Source organism: Neltuma alba, unplaced genomic scaffold, assembly GCF_004799145.2.
Source record: "Neltuma alba isolate B1F8T4 unplaced genomic scaffold, ASM479914v2 tig00002863_pilon, whole genome shotgun sequence".
NCBI lineage: Eukaryota > Viridiplantae > Streptophyta > Magnoliopsida > Fabales > Fabaceae > Neltuma > Neltuma alba.
The window spans coordinates 349363-376583 of NW_021633048.1; the positions used below are offsets into that span (position 1 = coordinate 349363).

The following is a 27221-nucleotide window of genomic DNA, read 5'->3' on the forward strand; positions in this document are numbered from 1 at the left end:
TTTCAAAATAATTATACCTACTCTAGCACTCTAGCCTGCAATGGGAATGGGCTTTCTTAAATGAGAATTTTGTGCCTTTGGAATCCATAAAGAATGACTTTCATATTTTTCATAGGTCTGGACTCCGTAAGATTTGGATATTTTGATTTTGAAGAGTGGAGGTTTATGAGGTCCTCTTATTAAAGTAAGAGAAAAGGAACAGGTGAATAATCAACTTTTAATGGCAGCCCCGAGCATTCATACACTTGAAGGGCCTTAATTAATTTTATCCAAAGTTCCTTGGGTTGGAGCTTATATCTTCGAACCAAACACGCTTTTCATTCATTTACTGCTATGAGTTTTGCGGTGAAGTATAACTGTGGCGGTATTCGTACCAGGATACAAAGTGCAAGCATTAAATTAGTGGAGGCTCGTTGTTGTCTTTGTGCCCCCCAAACACCCCCCCCCAAAAAAAAAAAAAACGAAAAACACAAAACAAAATTTGATTCCATGGTGAGGGTTAGATTCCTATGATTTTAAAGGCTTAGAGGAACCTAGTGCCTTTCATTGTGATTAATGCTTATCAGAGTATGTGTAATATAATTTCATTTTCATTCTTTAATTATAAAATGGAGTTTTTGTTTTGTCTTTTAACTCTTAACGCCCTTGATAAGAAATGCTCACATTATTAGCAAAATTCTCAAATATTGATATATTGAGTTTAGTTTTAAAAAAAACAATAATTATTATAAAAGATGATCATTTAAAGTTAATGTTAGTGGATCAGAAAATACTTTATAAAATTAAGAAAACAGGCTTAAGTCCCATCTTCATCGGAACATCTGTAATACTATGTCTAAATATACACCTAATCTAATCTAAACATTATAAAAGTCCAACGTAAACCTTACTATTCACAAACGCAGAATGATGCAATTTGTTATATTGAGTTTTATGTGATGCACAAGACCAATTTAATTTTATACCACTTTCTTTAATGACAATTATGAAATTTGTAGCGATAAAATATGCTCTGTATAAATCTAATTTTGAGCTTTTCGTAAGCATGATAAAAGCATGCCTTTTTTTAATAATTACATTGCAATGTCTTCCCCAAGAGATGTTTAAATTACACGGAAATTATATTTGTTTTAGAACTTCTATTTTTCTTTTATTTAAAAAAAATTACTCCTCCAATACTTAATATAAGATCTATTTAACTAATTTAATTAGATTAAGGAAGTTAGGTAAGTTAGTTAATTATAAAAAAATATGACATGTTTTTCCTAAAACACCATGATCATCTGCTTTAATATCCTCCCTCATTTTCCTATTTGATTATGATTGGAGGAATATCAATAGATGTAATTTAGAAAAAACTGATAAATATGATAAATAAGTCTTCTATTTAAGACTAGGATTAACTCAACAACAACAACAACAAGCCTTATCCCACTAGGTGGGGTCGGCTACATAAATCACATGACGCCATCGTGCTCTGTCGACAATCCAATTCTTAGATATGTTGTTGACTAGGAGGTCTCGTTTAATGATCAGGATTGACTCAACAATTATGTTTTATATTAAAGACCAAAGGAGTACTATAAGGGTTAGCTACCAGGAGAACTCACAAAACTATGAGCAGAAATATTAGACATAAGAGTGATGTAAATATTTATTATTTAAAAGATTAAATAAAGTTAGTTGATAATTTTAACAAATTTTGAACAGATTCCTTGACGTTTCAATTTTAAAACTAAAGCAAAATTGGTTAAAGAAAACTAGCAACAGATTCATATTGGTAGTGCCGGAGTCACTTTATGCGCATATAAATTAATTTATGTTTTCAGTCATATAAAAATAATCACTCACGCCAAAAATAGACTTTAAAGAAACGACAATTATTCCATGCGGCCCTTGGACAGGCCACGTAGGGCACAATTAAGAAGGATCAATACTTTTGAATTTTTTTTTTATATATGAGTATTCTTTTATTGAAAGTAATTCTGATTGATAATACTTTTGATTGTTTTTTTGTCCGCGCCTTTTTATTTTATTTATGGGGTTCGGGTGACAATTAAAAGAGCACAGTCCCAAAAGAATCAACAGATTCTAAAGTGTCAATAAAATCAAACATCCTTGAGTAATCAAAATTTAGAAGTACAATTAACTAAAGACCCTTAATTTCTAAGTTTAATATTCCGTCTCAAAATTTGAAAGGTAGTTGCAAATTACAACGCCGTTTCAACTTGTTCATTCATCATTAATATTATACGTACAATTTAAGAAAGCTATTAAATAGTTTAGATTATGGAGCACATAGTGAAATTTAATGTTACTTGTCTAAAATAGTTTTAATTAAAGGAAAAAGAGAGCATTCGAAAGGCTTGAATTGAAAAAGAGAAAAATTATACAAAAATAATTAATACAAATATGTTATAAAGTGACAACTATTTTGAGGAAAACAACCCAAAACTTAAAAATAACAGATACATTGATGTATATTGAAACGAAGGTAATACTCTTTAACCCTTATTACTTTCGTTTCTATTTTTTAGTAAAGATCAAAATGCTAATAATCTTCTTATAGGGGACTCAAAAATCATTCGCCTATTACTTGCAACGAGTTGTAAATTTATGAAGACAAATGTTAAATTCACGAGAATTCACAGATAATTGCTAATAAAGGTGGATGTTATTTAAGGAACCTTATTTATATATTATAGTTGTGAAAATATGCTACAATTAATTAATTAGTATTATTTTTTATTAGTCATTTATTATGTTTTATTAATCATTCAGTTATCTAAAATTATACTACGATATTATTCAGGATTATGTTTAAATATTATATTATTATATCCTAGAAAAATAAATCTAAGATATTAGGATTATATTGTATTAGATAAGGTTTTAGATTTAATTTATTACCTTGTGATTTACCCATATAAAAGCTTATTTGTACTCTTCTCATTCAGTGATTAATAATATTTTAAGATTTTTATTTCTCTTAACTTTTAATCCTTCAAATTCTAATATGGCGCATGTCTCCCCCCCCCCCCCCGGTTTTTTTTAGTGTAACTCACCTTGAATTCCATGCAACATACAACATCCATGCATCTAGTTACTTTCCAAATCGCTTAACTTTTTTTTTTTTGGACTCAAAAATCGCTTAACTTTTAGTCCTTCGAATTAGATAAGATACTAGGGTTAATTTATTAGCTTGTGGTTTGCATATACAAAGACCTATTTGTACTCTTTTTGTTCAAGGATTAATAATATTATGAGGCTCTTATTTCTCTTAACTGCGGTGGGATTAGGAGTGTGATCAAATTTGCAACCTCCCACTTATAGAAAAACTTTTATGCCACTAGATTATAAGGTGATTAAGTACATTTAGTTCTTTTTCTTTATATTTTGGAATTTATTGGTTCTTTGGTGACATTGGTCTGCTGCTTTTCTTCTGATAAATAAATTGTTAATAATTATGGGGTTTTAGTTGTTATTTTCCCGTAAATTTAAGAAAAAGAAAAGGAAAGAAGCTTTCCATCCTAAAACCCATAAAAGAATATTTATAATATGCTTGATGGCTGATTATAAATTCCTAAGCTCCCACTAACATTCTGCTCACATCGGGGCAATCCTTCATTTGGGTGAGGATGGGGTAATCTGCATCCTGAGGTTTAGAACCATTCTTCCAATGTTTCTTTCTAGACCTCCGGCTGCAGATTACCTCTTTCCTTATGACTAATGCTAATCTATTCATACATATATCACTTCGATCATCTTTCTTCTTTATTCATTAGTTTCATCATGTCAAGCTTAAGTCTGCCTTTCTTTCTTCCTTTGTTTCTGTTAGTTACTGTATGACATAAAATACAAACCTTCCTTTGCATACATAATCTGATATTGACGTACGTTTGTTCTGTGTGCGTGCGTGTGCGTGCGTGTGTGTGTGTGTGTGAGACAATCCTAGTGAAGAAAAAAAAAAGAGAATTCCCAGTTTCTGCACCTACAAGCCATTTCATGTGCTACGCAGGTACATAATATTCGTATCAGCTTCAGATGCCGCTTCCTTCCCTGCAGTTTTCTGCTCTTTAACTGCTTACAGGATAGCTGACGCTGGATTATTTTGATTCACCCAATCACTATTTCCAGCTCTCTAGGACCACTCTCATGGCCTAGCTTCCTCACTTTTGGGGGACTCAAGAGAGCCTCAAATACTTGATAACATTTATTGATCGCTGAAGTATTAAATCTCTAACCCTTTCATCCATATATTTATTCTCTAATTTAATTCTATATCTTATGTGAGGTTGTTTCTCAGTGTTCATCCCTCATATTTGATCCCAACAACTTTCACTGCTATCTTTCTCATCACTAAAGATCAATCCAGAAGAATCACAGGCTTCGTTCACATGGTTCAGTATCCGTAGGCTTTTTCACCACGGAATTCCATGTATACAAATGGTCTACGTGCCTCATCAATCTTTTGCTTGAGAAGTCATATGTAACTTCCCCATCTCCTTTACCTATATGATAAACTTGGTGAAAATGGCGTCATATCATTTCAATCAGTGAACTGTGTAATCCTGCGACTATTAGGACAGCAAAATGAAGATGTTTCTGTTTACTATATATAAGTGTTGTCTTTTCAAAAATATTTTTGCTAATCAAATTTATTGGCTAGAACTACTATTATTAGAAGGACTATCTTGACCAAAAAAAAAAGATAAATATGAGAGATAAAATAGATTCGGGTCTTATATTTAGGACCAAAATAAAAGTCAAACAAAATTTTATATTAATGACAGGAGGTAGCATATAAGTGGCTGTAGCCTCTCTTCTAGAGAGGTGAAAATGCATAGATGTATTCTTGTTTACGATGTTTAAAGTAAAAGAAGAAAACCTCCTTCTTGTTCCATTATATTAAGGCAGAATCGCATCCATTAAAATTAATTGATATCATCATGAACAGGCTTCGTTCACATGGTTCAGTATCCGTAGGCTTTTTCACCACGGAATTCCATGTATACAAATGATCTACGTGCCTCATCAAGCTTTTGCTTAAGAAGTCATATGTAACTTCCCCATCTCTTTTTCCTATATGATAAACTTGGTGAAAATGGCGTCATATCATTTCAATCAGTGAACTGTGTAATCCTGCGACTATTAGGACAGCAAAATGACGATGTTTCTGTTTACTATATACTACTTTTAGTCCTAAATATAAGAGCTAGTTAACTAATTTAAGTAGGGTAAGGAAATAAGTTAATTATTTGTAATAAATAAGTGTTGTCTTTTTTAAAATATCCTCGCTAATTAGGTTTATTGGCTAAAACTAATATTATTAGAAGGACTATAGCATGCAAAAAAAAAAAGATAAATATGAGAGATAAAATAAATTATGGTCTTATATTTAGGATTAAAATAAAAGTCAAACAAAATTTTTTATTAAGGACATGAGGTACTATAGAAGTAGCTGTAGCCTCTCTTCTAGAGAGGTGAAAATGCAGAGATGTATTCTTGTTTACGATGTTTAAAGTAAAAGAAGAAAACCTCCTTCTTGTTCCATTATATTAAAGCAGAATCGCATCCATTAAAATTAATTGATATCATCATGAACAAAGCAAGCCTTTACAGAGAGATTTGTTGTTTCCACTCATTTAAAGAATTGAATAAAATCCATTTTCTTTCCTTGTCCCATCCATATTCACCCCCTATTCATTGGTTGGTGTCCAAGGAAAATATATAATACGAAATTCTTAGATACTATGAAAATGGTTCCTAGAAGTAAGTTCAGCAAGGAAGGAAAAGAAAGGAATCTGCATATTGTTCCAAGGTCTCTCATTTTTTTAATCCAGCGTCCCATATTTTGGAGCTACTAATGGTATTGAGAATCCTTTGTGCTTTCTTTTGAAAACCTTTCGAGCTTCGGAATAATCACAATACAGTCGATTGGTAAACCAGCTCCTGTTGAACACCGACTCTATATATATAAAACCTGAGGACATATTCTGTCTGATATGAGACCAGTATATATACTCATAGTAAATACAACACAAAACTCTAAAGTATACTTAAAAATGATATGCTTTGTCTTGTACCGATGATTACATCATATTGTGTTCCTTATTCTCGTCTGTGACATGCTTTGGCTTTGCCATACTCGTCCACCACAACTTAGCGGCGAATATAATCGGTGATCTAAGACATTCAAATTCAATAGCACTTAAAATGCAAATATAGAAGAACCACACGCTGCTTTCAAAAGCAAAAACCTGGGAGAGGTCAAAGTTACTAGGCAGATGGAATCTTTTATGCATGCTTGTTTGGTTTTCTTGTTCCTAGCTACCTTTGGGAAACGAAGCTATCTGTCCTTATATTAAGATGTTTCAATGCAACCAGTTTCAACAAAAATATATTTACAGAGAGATTTTATAGCCGAATAGGGGTGTGCATCATGTAAGACAATTAAACACACACACACGCACACACTAATTCAGCCGATATAATTCAAATATTACACATCTATACGAATTCTCACAACGTATCAAAGTTGCAGGGCAAGAATAAAATTATAAATACTTCTCGCTGTAGCTTAGATGATTCGGAGCAACTTACATTTCGACTCAAAATAACTGAATAAGGAAGAAGAGTTAAGAGGGGAAAAAAAGCTCTTAGGGACTCTTTTGATTGACCGCATGGTACATATATAACAACTAGTGTAAGCCATGAAATCCTAGAAAAGAAGAGTAGAATGAATTAGGTTTAAGGGGGGTATTTGGATGAAAATGAAACTAGGGTTTTAAATGTGATCTTACGGTATACAAAGTAAATATGTGGAGGAGTTTGTTTCAATTTATGAAAAAGTACTTTTGAAAGACATGTTTATAACTGCCCAAACACCCCCAACTAACACTCGCTAACCTTTAATATGTTGCATATTCATTTCCATTATGATAAAATTAACTAATAAATAATTACTCTTGTCATAAATCCTAACTTGACCGGGCTTAACCTCATTAACGGGCCACATCACAATATTTTAATTAAATAACATAACGATATATAGTTAATTGTTTTGGCTATGCATAAGCATTTTCTTATTAGAGACAATCTTATTTAAGATACTGTTGGATACTAAATATGTGTATTTTTTTTCCAAATAATTAAAATGTTAACACATCATGGCTTGATGAACTTGGTTTTGCTTTGTCCATTTGGGTCAGGCCGAAATAAAATTAAAATTCAAAATGGATTATATGGAACTGGACATTCGATATGGTGCCAGCCTAGTCCAATCCAATAATAAATACATATTACTTTTAATTTTTTTATAGGTGTTGTTGATTTATATGATTATTTTTTTAAGTGAAAGAATTATATGATTATTTCTTTATGACATACAGTATTTGATACTCTTGATACTTTAATTACTAGCTTGAGCCGTTGTTCAAATGATTGTTCTTTTTCAAAAGAGTCTTGAATTTATATATGGACAAATTATTTATTGGAAGAGCTTTAATCTGACTTGGTTTGAATTAATCAAGAACCAGTGTAGTTTTTGAAAATGATAAGTTAATATTACCAAGATATAACTTAAGTTTTTGATTATTATGGAGACTTTTCATAATTCCAATCTTCGAGTGATCCTAGAATTTGGCTAGACATGAGATGCATCTTTTATTTTTTATAATTAATGATGATATGATCTAGGGATTGAACCTAGCCATGGACGTACAGCTTACTTTATGTTCTAACCTAGCCTTGGATAGCTTGCCTTATCTTCTTTAATTTAGGAGCAGGTATTAATGCTCTGAGATTATAAATGTGCTTGAATTCGTAACTCCCTACTTACAAATTTTTTTACTACTAATCTACAAGACAATTGGTAACTTAATATTCTTTTGATCTTATTTATAAGTTATTTTCAATATATTTCATGTAAATCAAGAAAAATTTTAAACTTAGTTAACTCTGTATTAAAATTTAATAACTTTTCAACTTTATTCGTACTTAAAATACATTATTTCACATGAGAATAAAATCAATATAATAATAAATAAATGGTAAAATTATACATTTATATAAAAAATTTCTCTCTATATCTTATAAATAGAAAAAAAAAATTTCTCTTTTTGTTTTATAAATAGGATCAGAGCATTATCTTGTGTTCCCATGTACTCAAAAGATTATAAACTTGTGATATGTATTCAAAGTCTCATCATTCCATTGAATTGGCCGAAGCCGAATGCCATGCAGCCAAATTATGTTCAGGCTGAGTTTGAAAGAGATAGTTAATTGAGTCAAGTTAAAGGACTCGTACGGAAACAATTTTAACAGTCATTTTTATTGCATAAACACGTTAATATGGACTAGCTTACACTCACAGGGCATGTGTGTGCGCGTGCGAATTTCAGAAACTTGTTGCTGATAATGCATTATCTATTACTAGGGATCCCCAAAAGATTCTTCGCTACGCAAGCAAACACAGAGCCATGGATTCTTGTGAATTTCCATCTGCCAAAATGATCCCTTTTCTTAACCTTTACATGTAATTAAGTAATGCCTGTTATATATCATTCACACACTGCACTATCAAACAAGCCAGCATCACCAATAACATACTATCTCCGGTCCTTAATATAAAACCCTGTTTGATTTTTATTTTGGTCCTAATTAAATATAAAACCTCAATCTATTTTATTTATCATATTTACTCAATTTTTTCTAAGATAATCCTTCTAATAATTATAGTTTTAGTTAATACATTTGATTAGCAATGATATTTTAGGAAAAACAACATCTATTTAAAACAAATAACTAACTCTACTTACTTTCTTAATCTCCTCAAATTAATCAACTGATTCTTATAATTAGGACCGGAGGTAGTATATAACTATAATACAATGAGGTGATAGAATCCACAGACAGTGCCTATATAAATCTTAAACAATTTGTCAACGACAGGCTCAGAGAATCCCTCTTTTCTCTGGCTGCTTAATTTGCTGATGCAGCGCAGCTTAATGCTATAGGAGTTCTCCCAAAAGATTGCGCAAAAAGTAGAATTTATGTGGCTCTTTCATTTGGTTTATATTCCTGAAAATGACTGATTCCAAATTGCATGAGGGTTAGCCTACGTAATACGAGGGCCCTTAGAACATGTGTAAGATTCGAATAAAGCAGCCCCCATATTCTTGCGATTACCTTTAATTATTAGTTATTTTAGATAATTCGTACACCCAAAATTAATTAAAGAAAATAATGCTGCTTCTCCCGATTGAGCACTCAATTCATTTGTGAATTCCAGCTGGTTGTTTCACATTCAATATTGAATTAATTATCTGACACAGATTTGGACTACTCACTATACCTACGAAACAAAGCTTATATAGCTTAGGATAGGCCACAAAGATTCATATTCAACATGTCTCCACAGAGATGGACACCCACAATTTAATACTCGAACTGTGGTTACTGGGAGATCTTATTCAATTCATATATGTGAATATGAGAGAGAGAGAGAGACCCAAATGAAATGACAAAGATTCCATGTAAGCGTGTTGTGTTCAATGATCTGTTTGTTTTAGTGTAGACAGAGGTGTGAGGATACAATATTATGAAATTACACAGAAAATCTTATCTGACCTGCAGAAGTCACATGGCCATAATGAACAGTTCCAGAAGGAAAATATTAAAAATGGCGAAGAACTCTATGAAACTTGGATCTGGTAAGCATACAGAGTTTGTCCTTTTCCAAGAAAGTGAAAATCTTGATCGAGATTTTTCAGTTTCAATCCATCGAAGCTAAAGAATTCGAGCTCGAAGCTCCATTCGTGTCAACATAACCAGAAAGGAAAACAACTAGTTTTCGACCCTCCTTGATACATTGAAATTTCTACTTAACAACAAAAACAAAAGGGCTTTGTAATCTGTACAAGAAATTCCAATTTCAAAATAAATATGATCTTTTTTCCGAAATTACCCCAACTCGACGAGGAACATAGCTTCAAGATCGCAACAAGAAGACGCTGAGTTCTTGACCAGGTGACTCGTCCGGGTTAATGAGATGAAATGACTCGGAATCTGCACTTCCCACAACGTGCTCGTAATTAGCTCTCATGTACATGAGCTCCTCCGATCCCGAATCCGTCTTGAAACCGGACGGTATGACGCCGGCTCCGACCGACACGCACTGCATCGTCTTCAAAATCAGCCTGACCCTTTCGCTGGTTTTCCTCTTTGCCGCGAACCCGAGTTTCCGGCCGTTGCAAAACATGGTCCAAACCGGTACTGATCGGAGCGGGCAGGATTCGAGTCCGGATCTGTCACACTCCAGAGCTATTCGGACCAGCCCGAACCGCATTTCTTGGACCAGCTGGTTTGTGAAGATGGAAAGCTCAAGAAGCAGAATAGGCTTACTAGACAATCGATCGTGCTGGACGCAGAACCAGACGTGGCCACGGCGGTTGCCGAAGATGGTCCCGATGACCATCGATTTCGAAGGACGGGGAGGTGCGGCAGAAGCGACGGTGGCGGGGGTGCCGGTGGAGTCGGAACTGGAATCTTGATCTTGATTATGAGTTCCTCTGGTGCCCATTTTGTCGTCTGCAATGTCGTCCCGGAGAGAGGTGCTGAGGCGTTTCTTGGGTGTGGCGGAGGAGGTGGGGTTAGCGGCTGGGGCGTCGGCGGAGTTGAAGCAGAGGAGGATTCGACGAAGGACGTCGATGGCCATTGAAGTAACGAAGTTGGTGAAAGGAATGAGAGTGGATAGGAATGGAAAAGAAGATCGAAGAGGGTGGGGACCGAGGATTGGGGATGATGCAAGTACGGTCCGTGCATATGTGTATATATATATACATGTATATATATAATAGTGGAAGATAAAGATGGGCGGGAAGCAATATAGCCGTTGGAATTTTGCTGCTTTGGGTTGAGACGAAGGCAGGGTCAGTCGGTCAGATGCATCAGACGAGACTGGCGTGAGTTTTGACTGTTGCGTAACTCAAGTATTACTATTTTCACACTATCTTTATTAATTTCCCTCCATATATACTTTGTTACACATACATAACATTATCTGCCTCCAATTTTAGCCGTGTGAGTTGAAAATTAAGTGTACCAGCATATTTAATGATGATTTATACAGCAGTTAGTGTTTGTTAGCAATTCTAGTTAAATGTGACAAGAATCTATAACCGACTCAAAAGTCTCAGTGCAAAATGTAATTTAATATACTAATCCCAACATGACAGCAGAAACCTTTTTTATTTTTTCCCCTTTTCATGATGGGAGGATCTGATCGTCAAGGATAGATGAGAACATTAAGGAAACAAAACAAAGAAGATTTCTTTTTTGGCCCCTAACAAGACATGAAGGATGAAGATAGTGAACCGACATGTTTCATATTGTTGTAGACCTGCTGACCTATTTAGCTGCAACGACGTACGTACGGATGATTATCTTGTTCCTTTTTCTTCACTGTCTAGCTGTTCAGCAACACTGGGCCTAACTGGAAGCACTTTACTGTACAGAAAATGACGAGCAAAGAAACTAAAATAAAACAGGTTCAACACCCCAATCACAGCAATGGTGTAGTAATAATACTCAAGCCTATTCTTGTTCAGGTCATTCCCACCCAACCATGGCGTCCTTCCGTTCAACGACGTCGTCGCTTTTATCACTTCAATAAGAATCGTCGTCAAATAATTCGCTATGGACAGGCTCAGAAAGAACACTGCACCACCTATTGCCTTCATGTTCTCCGGCCAATACGTCGTCAATAGCTCCATCATGGCTATGGCCGCGAAGGCTTCGGTTAACCCAGATAGTGCAAACTGCGGGACCAGCATCCACATGCTGCTCGGTGATTCAAACGACCCCTGTTTCAAAGCCGACTCACGTCGTTGAACCTCTACCGTCCCTGAAACGACCATGCATACGATGGAGAAAACAATTCCGATCAATATCCTGTGTTCTATCGACAACCTTCTGCCTCCTGCTAAGGCCTTTTGAGCCCAAGGGATGAAGATTTTCTCGTAAATGTAAATCCAAATAGAAAGCGAAATCATGGGTACTAAGCCTAACCAAGCAGGTGGTATGTTAAAATGATGGTTTCCCACTGATTTGTGCATTTGGATGGCTTGAAGGATTCCAAAGGACCCTGTTTGTGTCATAGAGAGGAAGCAGAATATTCCCGCGACCCAAACAGGTGTGGTTCTTAGTATGGCCTTGAGTTCTTCCACTTGCTGGACGCTACACAACCTCCAACCATCCCTGGGTTTTCCTTCGTCGTTCAGTTCATTCGCATTCATAATCACAGAAGCTTTATCCAAACACGGGAACCTATCCGTGCGAACGACGGTCATCTTTGGGTCCGACGGCGGGGGATCATAATAGGAGAGTTCAGAATCTGTCCCTATATTCACATGCCGTTTTCTGCTTGCTGCTACGATCACCTGAAAGAAAATCATCACTACTGTAAATATATATAATCCCACTTCTAAAGGTTCTTCACTATATGGAAATTTATAAGAAACAAATATCGATCACCTTCACTAGGTCAACAATGACGCTGCCTCTGGGCTTCAGGCGAATGTAAGTTTTGCGACCTAAAAGGAAAAGTACTGCGGAGAGCGCGAAGCAGGCGGTGGGAATGGCGAAGCCTAAGAGCCAGCTTATGTTGGTTTGAATGTAAACGACAAGGGTGAGAGCTACGAGGAGGGCAACGGTGAACAACAAGTACCACCAGTTGCAGAAGCTCTCTAGTTGAGCCCTTCCTTTCTCTGTGGACACATCAAATTGGTCTGCTCCGAAGGCAATATTGCAGGGCCTAAGCCCACCAGAGCCCAAAGCCAGAAGCCCAAGCCCAATATAAAGGACTGAGAGTTGCAGGCCCGTGGGCTGAATGCAGTCAGATGGGTTAGTGCAGGCCGGAGGTCTTAAGGATGGTATGCCTGCACCCAGTGACACTAAGGCCATGCCCTGTTATTTTCATTGCCATGTCTTCATTATAAGTTTGAAACGTTTCAGTTTGTCGAAGCGATATATGAAATATGAATAAAAATTTGTATTCATTTTTTATTAAAAAAAAAAAATTAAAAGCTTTCTAGCTTCAGAAGATTTTAATTTCATGCTATGTATGAGCAGATTTTTTTGTGATTCTTTACTTATTATTATTTTCTAAATTGAGGTTGATATTAGGAGACGAATGGAGAGGATTCATGCCTCTAATTATTGCTGAAAAAGAGCTGTAGTGTTTGACCAATTACTAAAAATAGAAGCTCAATTGAGAATAATATATTTAGAATTTTTTTTTTTTTTAAAAAGACTTACCAGAAAAGACACAATAAGGCCAAAGAAGAGCATATGGTACTTTCCCAGATGAGCATCAGCAAGGTAAGCACCAAGAAGTGGGAGAAAATTGCTAAAACCAGACCAAATACTGAAAACCTCTGCAGAATATGTGTTGTCTAAGTTGTATTGGGTATGCAGATACACCACCAGATTGGCTATCAAACTCATCGCAGCTAACTTCTCAAATGTCTCGTTCCCTAATTCATTTCAAAATCAACACGTAACTGACTCATATCAATCAACGATATAATAACAGAAACCTCGTTCCCTTCAGTTCCAATGTGGTAACATCATCAATTCAATTCATGACAGGATCATATTAATGACAAACTAGAATGATAAAAACAACGTGAAGATCAATGAAAATCTGGGTTTGAACCTTACCAAGAATGTATTTGACTGCTCTCCATCCTCCAAGTTGGGTGGAGGAGGAAGGAGGAGGAAGGTGGGCTGAAGAATCATGGCTTTCTGCCATTAATTATATTTTTTCTTCTTCCTTCTTCCTTCCAAATCTCTGTGCCCAGCCTTCCTCCCCTTCCTGATTGCTGTCGTTTGTCCCCTCAGGTTTCTAATGTTGTTATATGTACTCTGTTCCAGACAGCCAGGACTTTCTATTTTAATCACGGAGGTTAAGAGATAGTTTTCACAATAGTTGAATCAATGAACTCATACTTGAATTCACATTCTAAATTTAGGAAAAAGAATTAAAATTTGTTTAAAATGGATGATCTTGCTGAATGTTTGTTCTCCAAGTTTCTTATTAAGTCCAAGGTTTTAAGGACAAAATATTAATGCTTTCTGTCAGAGAATATAGTTTTTATGAGCAACTCTTAAAAAAACACTTCTCCGGTCTTTAATATAAGACCTAATTGTTGAATTAATTTTTTTTTTAACATGTAAAGGCAAGCCGAAGCTTGAGGAAAATAACGCCTTAAAAGGCTACACAATTGTTGAATTAATTTTAATCCTAAATATAAGACATATTTTTCATTTTTGTCAATTTTTCATAAATTACCCCTAAGGATCTTCTTCAATCATAATTAAGTATAAAGGGAAGAAGATATTAAGAAAGATGATTATGGTGTTTTGGGTAAAACATATCATATTTCTTATAATTAACTAACTTACCTAACTTCTTTAATCTAATTAAATTAATTAAATATGTCTCATATTAAGGACCAGAGAAGTATATCTTTTCTCACCACCTATTTCGCTCTTATAGTAAATATATGATGAATATATTGATATATTGATGCCTTTTTTAAATAATATTTTAAGCACAAAAAAACTTATAAATGGTAACTTGTTGGATCCAGCCTTTATTTAATCAAATCGGTGTTGGGCTATCTTGTGAGTTTATTTTCTTCTTAGCACTCTTTTTTTCTTATTTTTTTTTCACCATGAAGACTTTATATAAACAAAGGGAAAGGATAATTTAAACTACTTGTTCCCAATCTCATATCCATTCCAAAGAATTACTTAATAGCAACTTCAGTATCCTTTTTAATGATTAGCTTGAAAAATCGGTCCTTGAGCACAATTTTTCCAAAGGATAACTTACAACTTAAAATAAGACAAAAATTATATAGTGATATGATTGACGATTATGAAAGAAAGACTCAGGTTTTTCTGTAAAAATATATATTCTGACAATTTTACCTTAAATTGTTTTATTTTTTGTTGACCTTCACTTAAGAAAATATTTCTAAGCTATATCTTATGCATGTTTACTCCTTATGGTACCGAAAAAAATTAATGAGAAAATATGCATGAATAACGCATATATTTTGCAAAATTATGCTACTTTCCGTCTAAATTATAAGATTTTATTTATAATTTACAAATAAAATTTTATAAATAAGACTGCAGGAAGTAAATTATAAATTACTAATGTCACATCTCAATAATTGCTTAAGAACGAAGGCATAAATAAGAACGAAGAAGGCCAAAAAAAATGACGCGGCAAAAAAAAGTTAAAAAAGAACGAAGGCATAAATGACGCGGCATCCTTTCCTTTCCCATGACCATATCATCGAATACTACACAGATTGGAATCAATTTGATTATAATCGATTCTTGGGTGCTAACGGAATTCTCCGCCAACTTGTTCTTTACTTCAAATTTTAGTCACCGTACCATCTTCCTTCGTCCTCCAAACCGATTTTCTTGCTAGGCTAGGGTTTTGCAGAGATGGATTGGGGAAACGTAACAGCTGAAGATTTGATCGACGCACTTCGTGAAGTGGATTGGTCGTCGCCACCTCGCCCTCTCTCTGAATTCTTCTCCAGATTCACCGTACCTAAATCCTACTCTAGATGGAACAGCCGCCTCAAATGCAATCTCTACTAGTAATGTTCCCATTTTCATAACTCCGTGCTTCACAGTAGTATCGGTTAATCCTTGAATTCTCAATCGATTAATCTTTCCAGTTACTGAAATACTGGCAGTTTTGCTCTTTCCGAAGTATTATCGGAATCCTCAATTTGGCGTGACCGTGCAACATTTCTTTTGACGTTGTTGATTTGACTGACTTGCTCATTTTTCTTTACTATTTTAAAGGAAGTATTTTGAAATTTGATGGGAATCCGTGGAAGAAATGAAAACTCGTAATTCCAGTTTGATTGTTACCTTTCAATGGATTTAGAGATACATAAGCTTAGTAGAGCTAGAAAATAGATTTATTGTTTTCCCAGGGAGTTGATCACTTGATATCTGCTTGCATCGTTTTCTGCATGGTCTGATTTTTTGGGTATCCTATTTTAATATCGGGCACTTCTCATTTTGCCACCTAGGTTAGCTGGGGTGAGGTATGGTTAGTATTTATAGATGTAGGAACGAAATATCTTATTATGATTAAAATGCTGTTTTTGAGTTGAATAACTAGCCAGAGCCAAACTAGGCTGTATCTTCTTCCTTTGCATTCCCCACCCACCGTTTCAGGATAGTTTTATTACTGTATTTTCAATACAGTCTAAATATATAAGTTGAATTTATAATTTTACCAATTGTCTAATAAATAGTATGTATGGTTTTGCTTGCATTTGCAGTTACCGGACCAACTACTTCATGTTGATTGTTTCTGTTCTCAGTAAGTTAAACATGGTTAATATTGTTTTTTTATTTTCCCAGTTGATGTATGACTTCTGGTCTGAACATTCACACTTTGATTTGTAGTATTGGGATTTCTTTGGAGGCCAATTGCTATAGTAGCTGCATTTCTTACAGCACTAAGTCTTGCTTTTCTAAATGACAGGTGCGCAATGTATTAGTTTCCCTTTCTATATTAAATGACATCATTGGTTAAAGTTTTACTTTTCTTACAAATATCGTGTCTATGAAACTTGAATGAATGCAAACATCTTTTTCTCTTTCTTGATGCAATGGGAACAGGAAATGTACGAAGTAGATAGGTCTTTGCAAGACCAAACCCGATCAAGCATCCAATTATGAAACAGCATGCATTATTGTTTTACTTAGTACTCGCAGCCTTGGATGTGGTTCTTTTGGTGCAGTTTCATAAAAAATGTTAATTGAGATAGCTAGACTGGATAATGATTACTTTACTTTTTAAATTTGATTCTGTGGTTTTTAGCACTAGAAAAACTGTGGGAATACACTTGGAAGAGCACTGGGGAACTCACCCAAATAATGATGTCTGCAGCCGCTCTAGCATTGTGTTTCAATTTTATCTTTAAAATATCGTATTGCATTGGGTCATTGACATGCACCATAAGAGAATTAATTCTTTTATCTGGGAAGAGGCACAACTGTAACATGAATAATAATGAACATGTCTTGTACATTATCTACAGCATCAAGGAACGTGAGAAAATATGGATTCTTTATAATTTTGAAACAAAGAGTCTGCCTTCAAGCAGAACACAATCTAGCATGTAACGTTGTAGTGCCTGAATTGTGATTTTATTTTTCCTGGGGTACTTGGCCTTAGCCTTTTATACTATATGATTTGCTTAATGAGATATGGCCTTTAATCCTCTTCTAAAGAATGAGACTCAATTTGTGTGCAATTAAAAAACTAGATGGTTTCTGATTCCCAAAGTTGGATGTTTGGGGTAGGTGTTATGTTTTTTCCCCTAAAAAAAGGGGCCTTATGGGTTATTGTTTATTTTTCAATTTTTGTGATTTAGATAAGTTATATTGATTTTCCAAAAGAGTAGCAAGCTTTATGAGCAAAAACAAGTAGCATGATAATTAGTCATTTCTTTCAGCTTTGCTGCCACCTTCAGTGAGAAAGTAACACGGACAGTTCGGCAATTTTCACCACATTTGGCAGCCAAGATGAGACCTCCTCATACGTGAGTGTGTTTTGCTTGTAGCATCTCTATGAAGCATCCATTGTTGGGCTACAATAATGAATCAAATTGCAGGCCTGTTATTCGTGGACGTCCATCAGCTAGGAGAGCGATATATATATGTGGTCAACCTCGTTGGGTGTTTGTCCTGATATTTTCTTCTGGTAATTGAAGTTTTTGAAACAAATACCCGTTTTTCCATTGCTTATTTTGGAGATTGTTGTCAATTTTTGCTCTTTACTTGCCTCTCTGATGTTAGCTCTACTAATTCTTCCCCAACCCTCTTTGTTTTCACAGCAAGCTTCTTCCTATGGTTTGTTTCCTGCGGTCTCTTAACTGTTCTATGGGCACTTGCTTTTGGTCTTCTTGGTACGTTACTTTGTAGAAATTTTAATCTTTAATCCTGTCCTGTTAGCATTTATGTTCTTTTTTTTAAGGTTAATCGCTCTCTCTGTTCAGCTACCATCATGCATGCAAGCTTTAGAACACCTAACTTGAAAGCACGCCTGAACACATTCCGTGAAGAATTTCGTGCAGTGTGGCGCAATTACAGTGAACTGTAGAGTGTGAATGATGTGTTCTGGACATGTGAGTACTTTCTCCCTTGACATTTGCATATAGTCATGACTTAGTAGCTTTGATTTTGGGTACTGAATATATGAAGTGCAACTCCATCTAGAAATAGAAATGACTGATAAACAACGCAACTTTTAATTTATAGAACGGGTATGTCGTATTTTAAGATGTAGATTATCTATTAAGGTTTGGTCTCAGAAGTCGTAAATTATCTTATTATTCTTAGATGATGTAATACGAGTAATACAAATGTTAAGCATGTAAAATGGCGACAGCAATTTATATTATAGTTACAAATATGCTCTTGATTTTCCAAAACTTAGGTGATTGAATGGTGGTCTGTGTTTTAAATCCCTTTTAGAAAGGACAATCTTGGAATAGAAATTTACTTCATTGATTCGAGCATACTGACTAGCTCCCGCATCTCAAATCTCGGTTTGGAATGTAGATCCGTGATCCTTGGCATGTTTATGAGTATAACTGCGCAACATTTTGCATCTTATATACTTAATTTTAACAACATAGCAACGTTCTTGCTTCTATTTGCCAGCTTCACATTTCTGTAATTTAGATGCTGATCGCAAAACCCTGCCTCTTTGCTGTCATTTGTCCTAGGTGATGCTGCATTTCAGTTGAAGCATTTCTTTTCGCTGAGAACGAACTGTTTGGGAAAGGCTGCCAATAATTGCAGATCAAAACAGATTGTAAAGTGTCTAGAATCTTCTTTTTTTTTTTTTTTTTTTTTTGTAAAGTATATCTTTTTCATCTTCAATCATATCAAGTGGAAGTATTGTAACATTTATGCATATGTTATTAGCTTGACATGGTCACTGTAGTGGGGCAGGGTCTGACCTGGAGCTATGATTCTTGATTGTTTTGATCATATTAGAAAACGAGTGACATGATGAATTTCTGTTTCTTTTTCTTTTTCTAATAGGAATCCATATTATTCCCTCTTATAATATTTATTGCATAAATGATAAATCACGTATAAAATAATCACACACACAGTTTAGTAAATTTTGGCGCGCCATCAGTCTCCTCCACTGTCGCCGCCTCCGGTAAGGCCCAGGCACAGTACCGGTCCCATGCATCTGTATCTTCTTTTGCTGCAGACAGAGTCACCACATGACTTGTGCTTCAAGCTGCTTGTGAACTCTGAAACCTAGGGTCCGTTTTGGTATGAGGAAAAATGAGAGGAGGGGAAGGGAGGAAAAGTTTTAATAAGTGTGATTCAAAACTTCACTTTAATTTTTTAAACAAGGTTTATTAAAATCTTCCTTTCCCTCTCCTTCCCTTCTATTTTTCTCATACCAAACAATATCTTAATCTCACATTCCTATAATCTATAGATGACAAGTGATCTGAGAAACAGCTTTATGGAAGTTCAATGAAACTGACAGAGACTGGTCGTTTACGCCAAGGATTTTTGAAGCTACCCGAAAGACTTTGATAGTTCTATATTCAAACTTGCTTGTTGAAAGAGAAAGCCTTAACCAGCGCACGCTAGCATAGATGGATGAGGGTCTGTGTCCCTTAACCATCGCTCCTGAGTTCAATCCCGCTGGAGGATGGAAATGGAACAAACGTGCTTGGGAGGATCGCCTTCTTTTTGGGCCTCTGCAGTACCAGGGTGATTAGTCATTGGGGGACTGTCCTGGTGATACACTGTAACAAATGTATCCAAAAAAAGAGAGAGAAAGCCTTAACTCCTTTGATTTTTTTCATAGTTTCATCTAAATATTTATATTTTACTATTTTGACAGACTTTTTCAAATAATATGAATTTCAATGTAAAATTTTTTTCATTATTTAAACTAAATTGAAACATCTAAATCTCGTAGGATTTCTCCAGCCAAGAGAAATTCAGTTGTGCTGCATATGTGACCAATTTTTTTGGCCAATTTTTTTTTTTTTTTTTACGTTGACAAGGGAGTCAAGCTAACTATGATTAGGCGCTAAAAAATAGTTAGGGGGAGGAAAGGCAAAGTTCATTATTCTCTGTAGGGGAAAAAGTTTTTTTGCTATAAAATATTCTAACGTTCTCTCCCTGCCACTCTTAGCCTACCTAAAAAAAATGTTTGGTTACAAGAATTGCACAATATTATTATGCTTCATAAATAACTAATTTTTTAGATAAATTATTAACTGAAAAGTTTTAAGTTGATCCATGTCAAAATAAATTTAACAGAATTTTATGTTAACTATGGAGGACCCAACAAAATCCTTCTTTTATCTTTATCCGAGCTTGGGACTAGTTATAAAATATAGTGGAAGCTGAAAAGGAGAATCTCAAACTTTGGCAAAAGTACACTCATTTTCCAGCTCGTTTAATTTGTTAAACTTCGATGGGAAATTAAAGAACAAAAAGATCAAACTAACCCCTTATAAAAGGACACCGATGAACCAAAAATAACTGTATTGAAAGTTCAAATCGAGAATCAAACTATGTATCTAGATACAAATATATTGATACTAAATAATCACTCATCTATGCTTATTATTCACAAATAAACGAGCAAAAATTGAATTCAATAAACTCAATAAGATTATATATATATACAGCAAGCCCCGAACCCAGAGATGAACTATTCGAGCTACTTGGAACGAGTTTTCCAACAATATTCATTCCTAAACATCAGTACGAACTCAAAAGGAAAGTCGGTGGAAGATTTCAGAATCTGGTTTTGTTTGAAATGATGAGGAAGATCAAACGCAGGCCTGGCCACCGCCGTCACAGGTGCAGCCGCCGTTGCCGGAGACAAGGTCGGGATCATGTTGAGGTTTGGTGGTGAGACAACAGCAGATGAGACCAACCAACAACATGAAACCCCACGCAGTAGCCAACGCCTGAGCCCACCTCAAGTACTGCTCCATTTTTGTCCCCCCTCTCTCTCTCTTTCCTCCCTTTCATTGTCTTTCTGCCTCTGAACCAGAAGCTTCACTGTGTGCATCTATATACCTTTTAGGAAAAGAGAATAATGGCATCAAGAAGCAAAGCATAGCTAGCATGGTGATGAGAACTTCAGGCGCACATGGGCTGATGAGCTTATTGAAATAACATGGGCTCACATTCAATTACTTAGTGTTAATTAATACATGTGTTTGGCCCAAATACAACATCCCTTTCAATTTATAATTAAATTTATTTGAGAATATACATGTTATTTCTTGTTATGTATCAGGGAAAAACACATTGTTAATCTCAAGTGTAGATTTGTCATTTTTCAGTAAAGACGTGTCATTTTCAAATAAATTATAGTCATTTTCAATTAATGTGCATGTTACTTGTTATGTATCAGGAAAAGTTGCTTTGTTAATATCAAATATAGATTTATTATTTCGCAATTAAGACTTGTCATCCTTAGGTAAATTATTGTTACAGGCTGGAGTCACAGTAAAAGAGTCAACTTATATTTTTATGTGCATTATAAAATTAAGAAGTATGGCCCAATGTTTATCTTCTTTTTTGTTGGCCCAAATGGCCAAAAGTTGTGAGATCAAATCCTACCTCCACCACTTCTTACAATATTCTCCCATTAAAAAAAAAACTGTCACAAAAAAACTCTACAGATGCCATTCGTCAGCGGTGGTTGCCGGCCGTTGACCACCGGTGAGGGGCTGAGCTTTTCAAAAGGGGAAAAAAAATAATAAAGGGTATTTTTGTCATTTTACTGAATTTCAAAATTTTAATTTAGGAAGGACTTTCTTCTTTATGATTACATTTTCTTAGCTTCCTAAATTGAAATATCATATATTCTGCCATCTTTATCTATCATTTCCCCCTAAAAGTATCAACTGAAGAAATATGAGAAATTCAATACGGAAGCCGGACGAGGAAGAAAAATGAAGAGGGTTTTGCTTGTGATTGGATATTTTTATTAATTGTTATGAGCTCATTGAATAAATTTTAAATATAAGGAGGATCGCATAGCAGTGATTCAAGAGTGCAGCAAACAGTACTCTTCTGAGTTCTGATTCCTAATTTAATGACTAATTAACTAATTTTAATAAATTAAGAAATTTAAACAAATTATTTAATTCTAATAAATATAACCCGGTCTCTTTAAAATATCATTGTATAACATTAGATTATATATGAGTCTATAAATTAGATAAATTAATTTGGAGGGAAATGAATAGAAAATAAAGTGAATTAAGATCTATCGTTCAACTTTCTAATTAGCTTCTGCATTTGGAGCAGAGGAGTATAAATTAAACCAAATGATAATTGGAAGAAAAAGGGAATCATGCTGTTATTCAGTAAAGATTTCGTTTAAAATTCCCATTTGATTTATTCCATCACGCCCCACACTTTCTTTTGGTACTTTATTGCATAATAACACCAATAAAGCTACACGCTTGCCTTTTTCTTTAATTGATTCATTCAGCCAACTCAACTCTAACATATGGATGAAGGAGGGATGGGTTAGAATTTAGAAAGTAAATTTTTTTCAGTCCAAAAAAAAAGAAAGTAAATTTTTTTTTTAAAAAAAATAAACACCAAAATACATACAGAGAATGAGCACTGTTGTACGTTATGTTACATTGTTACTAGCATTCGCCATGAATGTTAATAATAATAATAACCAATCAATTCATGCCTTTGCTTAGAGCTTTAGGCCTTTCCCCAGCCAAAGAAAATACTGAAAACAGGGAAATATATTTCTTGACGTTTGCATTATATGAGGCCCTCAATCATCTATGGAGAATAAGAGATCAGAGAAAGCAACAGGGACCGATGGGCTGTCTCTTGCATGACTTCAATGTTTACCATTAATGAATATATTATAACAAAACGAAATTCACCGTCTCCACAAAATTAATGTTTCTTTACTTTTTTAGAATAGGGAAAAGTAATTTGTAGGTCCTTATGATTTTCTTTGATTTTGAATTAAGTCCCTAGATTTTTTTTTCTTTTTATGGGATCCTTCAACTTTCTACCATCATTTCCCTTAGTCCTTCTGTTAAAAAAATGCTAACACCGTTAAAAATTTCGGTTATGGAGCACTGACCACTGCATCTTCCATAAACAGAAAATATAGAAAACAAGAAATAACTCTTACGGCAGGGGCATCTTCCATCAATGAATCATAATAAAAACCAAAGCAAGTTGGACCGAGGTTGTCTCTCTTATATCTCACACCCCAAACTTATCTTCTTTTCTTCATTTCCTCAATCAAATTCGCTAAAATATGCTAACAGGTTGCCATTTCGTGACAATTATATAAAATCTAATTATTATTGTGAGGACTCAAATAAAAAGGAGATATAGAAGAAGGACCTTACATGTGACATGATTGTTGTATATATGCACTGTATGTGCATATGTCTCCTCTGTTTTAGTAATAGGAAAACAGAGCTTTTTTGAGGCAAATATCTGTAAGTGATGGAACAAATTGAACATGGCTACAGCTACTGCTTTTCAAATTACTGTATTGAGGAGAATTAGAAATTAAAGGCGGGTTGTGTGTATTAGTATTATTTCCCGAAGAGAGTAGTCTTCCATCTCCCACACTTTCTGCTAGGATATCATAGTCAAATCCCGAAGGTCCAACAGCGGCAAATAGATCACTACTCCATTTAGTTCATAGTTCGAATAGGTTCAGGGACATCGATTTCTTTTGGTTCATAGATACCTACACACATCTAAAGCAGTTAGTTTCGTTAATATTCATTAAACTGAAATGTCCACACAGCCCAGAGAGTTGAGGTTAGATTGGAACATGATTCAACAATAAATATTGTCTGATAATGCTGGATGGTTTCAAACAGGGGTCAAGGTAAATGATGAAGAGGCTAGACGGTAAAGGATAGTATGTCCAAGGAGGGAAGAATGCTTGGTCAGACAGCTATGGTGGGAAGGGAGAGGAGGAGATGTGTGGGTGAGTGATTCCTACCGGCAATATTTAACGGTGTGAGTAGATGTTTAACAGTAAGGACTAGCACATTTAACAACAAAAAATTAAAGGATCTAATAAAAAGAAAAAAAATCTTAAGGACCTAATCTAAAATTAATCAAAACTATAAGGATATGCGTATTAATTATCTCTTTAGAATAAATCCTTTTCTTAGGCCATCCCCCTCAATCCCTCGTGATAATGTCATTCCATGACTTTTCATGAGGACCAGCCTGCCGGCAATCATTGTAACTTTGTTCTTCCATATTTAATACCTGTCAGGTCGTAAATGTAAAGAGCCATGTTATATTATATTTAGAGGTGGTTTGGATATCCTGTCTCAGAAGCTTTTTTTTTTAATCGGGATAAACTTCTCTACATATTTACCTCGTAGACTGTAAAATCACTTCTGAAACCATAATTCAAGAATAAGAATAAGAATTTTTTCTAGAACGGAAGAAGAATAAGAATTAGTTGATGGGTCATATTTAATTTGTTCTGAATATAATTTGATTCTAAATATTATATTTTAATTCATTTTATTTATCATATTTATAATCATCTTATTTATTGTACATATTAAGGAGGATTCTCATCAAGAAGTAATTTCAATACACATAATCAAAAAAAAGTTTAAAGAAGTCAATACATACCCTTTGTTCAATATCTACAAATTAATTATAAGTTGCTGATGTAGTATTATTCAGAGGATACTCGAGACTCTTTAAATTTTTCTGATTTAAAACGGTGCATTTAAATTTAATTAATCTCATGCATTATATGGATAAAGATTTTCATGGTTGAATAATGTGGATGAAGCTGTGCCACATGTTTGGCCTCATAAACAATCTGCGTAGCAAGTGGCGATTTCTGCGGATTCAGTCCATTAGAGCTCATTATATACACCTGATGCACACAAAGTCACAGCCAACTTCAGTTCATCACCATGGGCTGCACTTTTTCCTTATCAGATAATGCAAAGAAAGATGAAATGAAGAGATGCAAATCCTCCAGAGATCATGCAGCTCATCAATTAGCTTCCCGCAAGGCTAAGAAGCCTCAGCGACGCCACCATCATCGTTGGCAATCACGTCACGTCTATAAATCCCGCGGCGGCCGAATGGGAGGTGCTGGCGGTGGCGCCAGAGATGGCGACATCATCCTCATGATGTGTGCTGCAGTTTATGTCCAGATGGATTCTGGGCTTGGTATCTCCCATGCTGGTGGTGCCTGTGGCAGCGGCGGAGCTTGTGGTGGCGGCGGAGGTGGAGGGTGTTGATGCGTGTGCGAATGGAATTATTTGAATCGTTGAAAACGGATTCTTCTATACTCGTTCTTAAATTTAAAGGTTAATTAATCTGTAAGTCCTTATAATTTCAATCAATTTTAAATCAGGTCCTTATAGTTTTTTTTCTTTTTATTAGGTCCTTATTCTTTCACATGTTTTTAATTAAATCCTTGCATTTATTTTTCTTTTTATAAAGTCCTTATAATTTCCCTAAATTCTTAATCAGGTCCATGTTGTTTTAATTTTTACTTATTAGTTAAATATAAACTTAATTAATTAGATTACTGAAATATAAAATATTAATAATTAAATAAAATTAATATAAGTAATATAATTAATTAATTCAGATAAATTTTTTAGAACAAACAATATTTTCTTGCTGGAAAAAAATAAATTATTGTAATAATTCATTATTTTTAGAATATTATTGTTTATAAACTAATATTAAATAATATATACTATTTTATGATTATAGAATAGTATTATTAGAATTCATAAAATAAAGAGTAAAAAATTCAGGAACTTAATTAAAAATGAGATGAACTTATAAGGACTTCATAAAAAGAAAAATAAATACAAGGACCTAATTAAAAAAATGTAAAAGTATAAGGACCTAATAAAAAGAAATAAAACTATAAGGACCTGATTCAAAATCAGTTAAAACTATAAGGACTTACAAATTAATTATTCCTAAATTTAATTGTATTTTAGAAGTGAAAATTAATAGACAAAATTTTGTCATTAAGGTTCGTTGTTTATATACCTTCTCAGCAAAAATTAATCATGATTGGTATAAATTTTTTATTAAATGTAAAATCTTTATTTATTTTTATTTTCATCTAAAATAATTAATATAAATTAAAAATATATGTTATTTCAATTTGATACCACCTCGGTATATATCTATTTGTAAACCATCTTACGAAAATGTTTTTGTTACTGTTTACAAACTAACTAACTAATTTACACATACCAATAAAACTAGTTAAAAACATTAAGTATGTCATAAAATTTAAGTGATTTTCATTTTTCAATATTATTCTTATTAATTACATTAAATTCCAACATCATACTATCTCTGGTTTTTAATATAAAAACTAATTGACTAATTTAAGTAGATTAAAAAAATTAGTTAAATTCATTATTTGTAATTAAATATGTATTGTCTTTTCTAAAATATTCGCACTAATCAAATGTATTGATTAGAACTACTATTATTACAAAGATTATCTTGAACAAAAATAAATAAATATAAGAAACAACATAGATTAGAATATTATATTTAGGACCAAAATAAAAGTAAATAAATTCTTATATTAAGGACTGGGAGTAGCATTAATTTCTATTTTTTCACTACCTTCAATAAATATGAGTATATACGGGAAAAAAAAAGTATTTAATACTAATTCTAGAGGGGCTCGTGTGATAAGGAGTGAAGGACAAGCTGCACTGTTATTGTTCTATTCTCTTTCTATTTTTCGCTGGCAAACAAAAAGTCTCCTCCTATTTTTCTCTTGTTTACATAGCGGACGTTGGATTAATTCGATGGTGGTCCCTATTAATTACTCACATAGTTTTAACTAAAATTTTCTACCTCATTAAAACCCAGATTGTAATTCTTGCAAATTTTCCAATCTGTCGGCCCGAAAAATGCATTTTTCCTGTGAAAAACTGTTTTTTAATTGTGCATGGAAAGAAAAGATGGCTTCCTTCAGCCTTTCCCGTGTGATAAAAAAAGATGACTTCCTTCACACGTTGATGGGAAGATATTTTCCTAAATAAAAAGGATGAAAGTTGTTATACAAA

General features: G+C 34.1%; 4 protein-coding genes across 4 annotated transcripts; 2 read left to right on the forward strand and 2 right to left on the reverse strand.

Annotated features, from left to right (window-relative positions):
- Window positions 1–9991: 9991 nt before the first annotated feature.
- Window positions 9992–10717, reverse strand: LOC114739588 (protein MIZU-KUSSEI 1-like). The gene has a single exon (XM_028927669.1). The coding sequence runs from the start codon at window positions 10715–10717 to the stop codon at window positions 9992–9994; it is 726 nt and encodes a 241-aa protein (XP_028783502.1).
- Window positions 10718–11441: 724 nt separating this feature from the next.
- On the reverse strand, window positions 11442–13813 carry LOC114739589 (protein NRT1/ PTR FAMILY 2.8-like). Its single transcript, XM_028927670.1, has 4 exons — window positions 13723–13813; window positions 13318–13535; window positions 12535–12966; window positions 11442–12440 (listed from the first exon to the last, which is right to left on the reverse strand). The coding sequence occupies exons 1-4, from the start codon at window positions 13811–13813 to the stop codon at window positions 11442–11444; spliced, it is 1740 nt and encodes a 579-aa protein (XP_028783503.1).
- Window positions 13814–15354: 1541 nt separating this feature from the next.
- On the forward strand, window positions 15355–19189 carry LOC114739507 (PRA1 family protein A1-like). The gene is made up of 8 exons (XM_028927568.1): window positions 15355–15686; window positions 16386–16426; window positions 16513–16591; window positions 17568–17654; window positions 17727–17815; window positions 17949–18020; window positions 18111–18239; window positions 18843–19189. Exons 1-7 carry the CDS (start codon window positions 15529–15531, stop codon window positions 18212–18214), a joined length of 630 nt encoding a protein of 209 aa, XP_028783401.1. The 5' UTR covers window positions 15355–15528; the 3' UTR covers window positions 18215–18239; window positions 18843–19189.
- Window positions 19190–25073: 5884 nt separating this feature from the next.
- Window positions 25074–25406, forward strand: LOC114739590 (transcription factor Maf-like). The gene has a single exon (XM_028927672.1). The coding sequence runs from the start codon at window positions 25074–25076 to the stop codon at window positions 25404–25406; it is 333 nt and encodes a 110-aa protein (XP_028783505.1).
- The last annotated feature ends 1815 nt before the right edge of the window (window positions 25407–27221 follow it).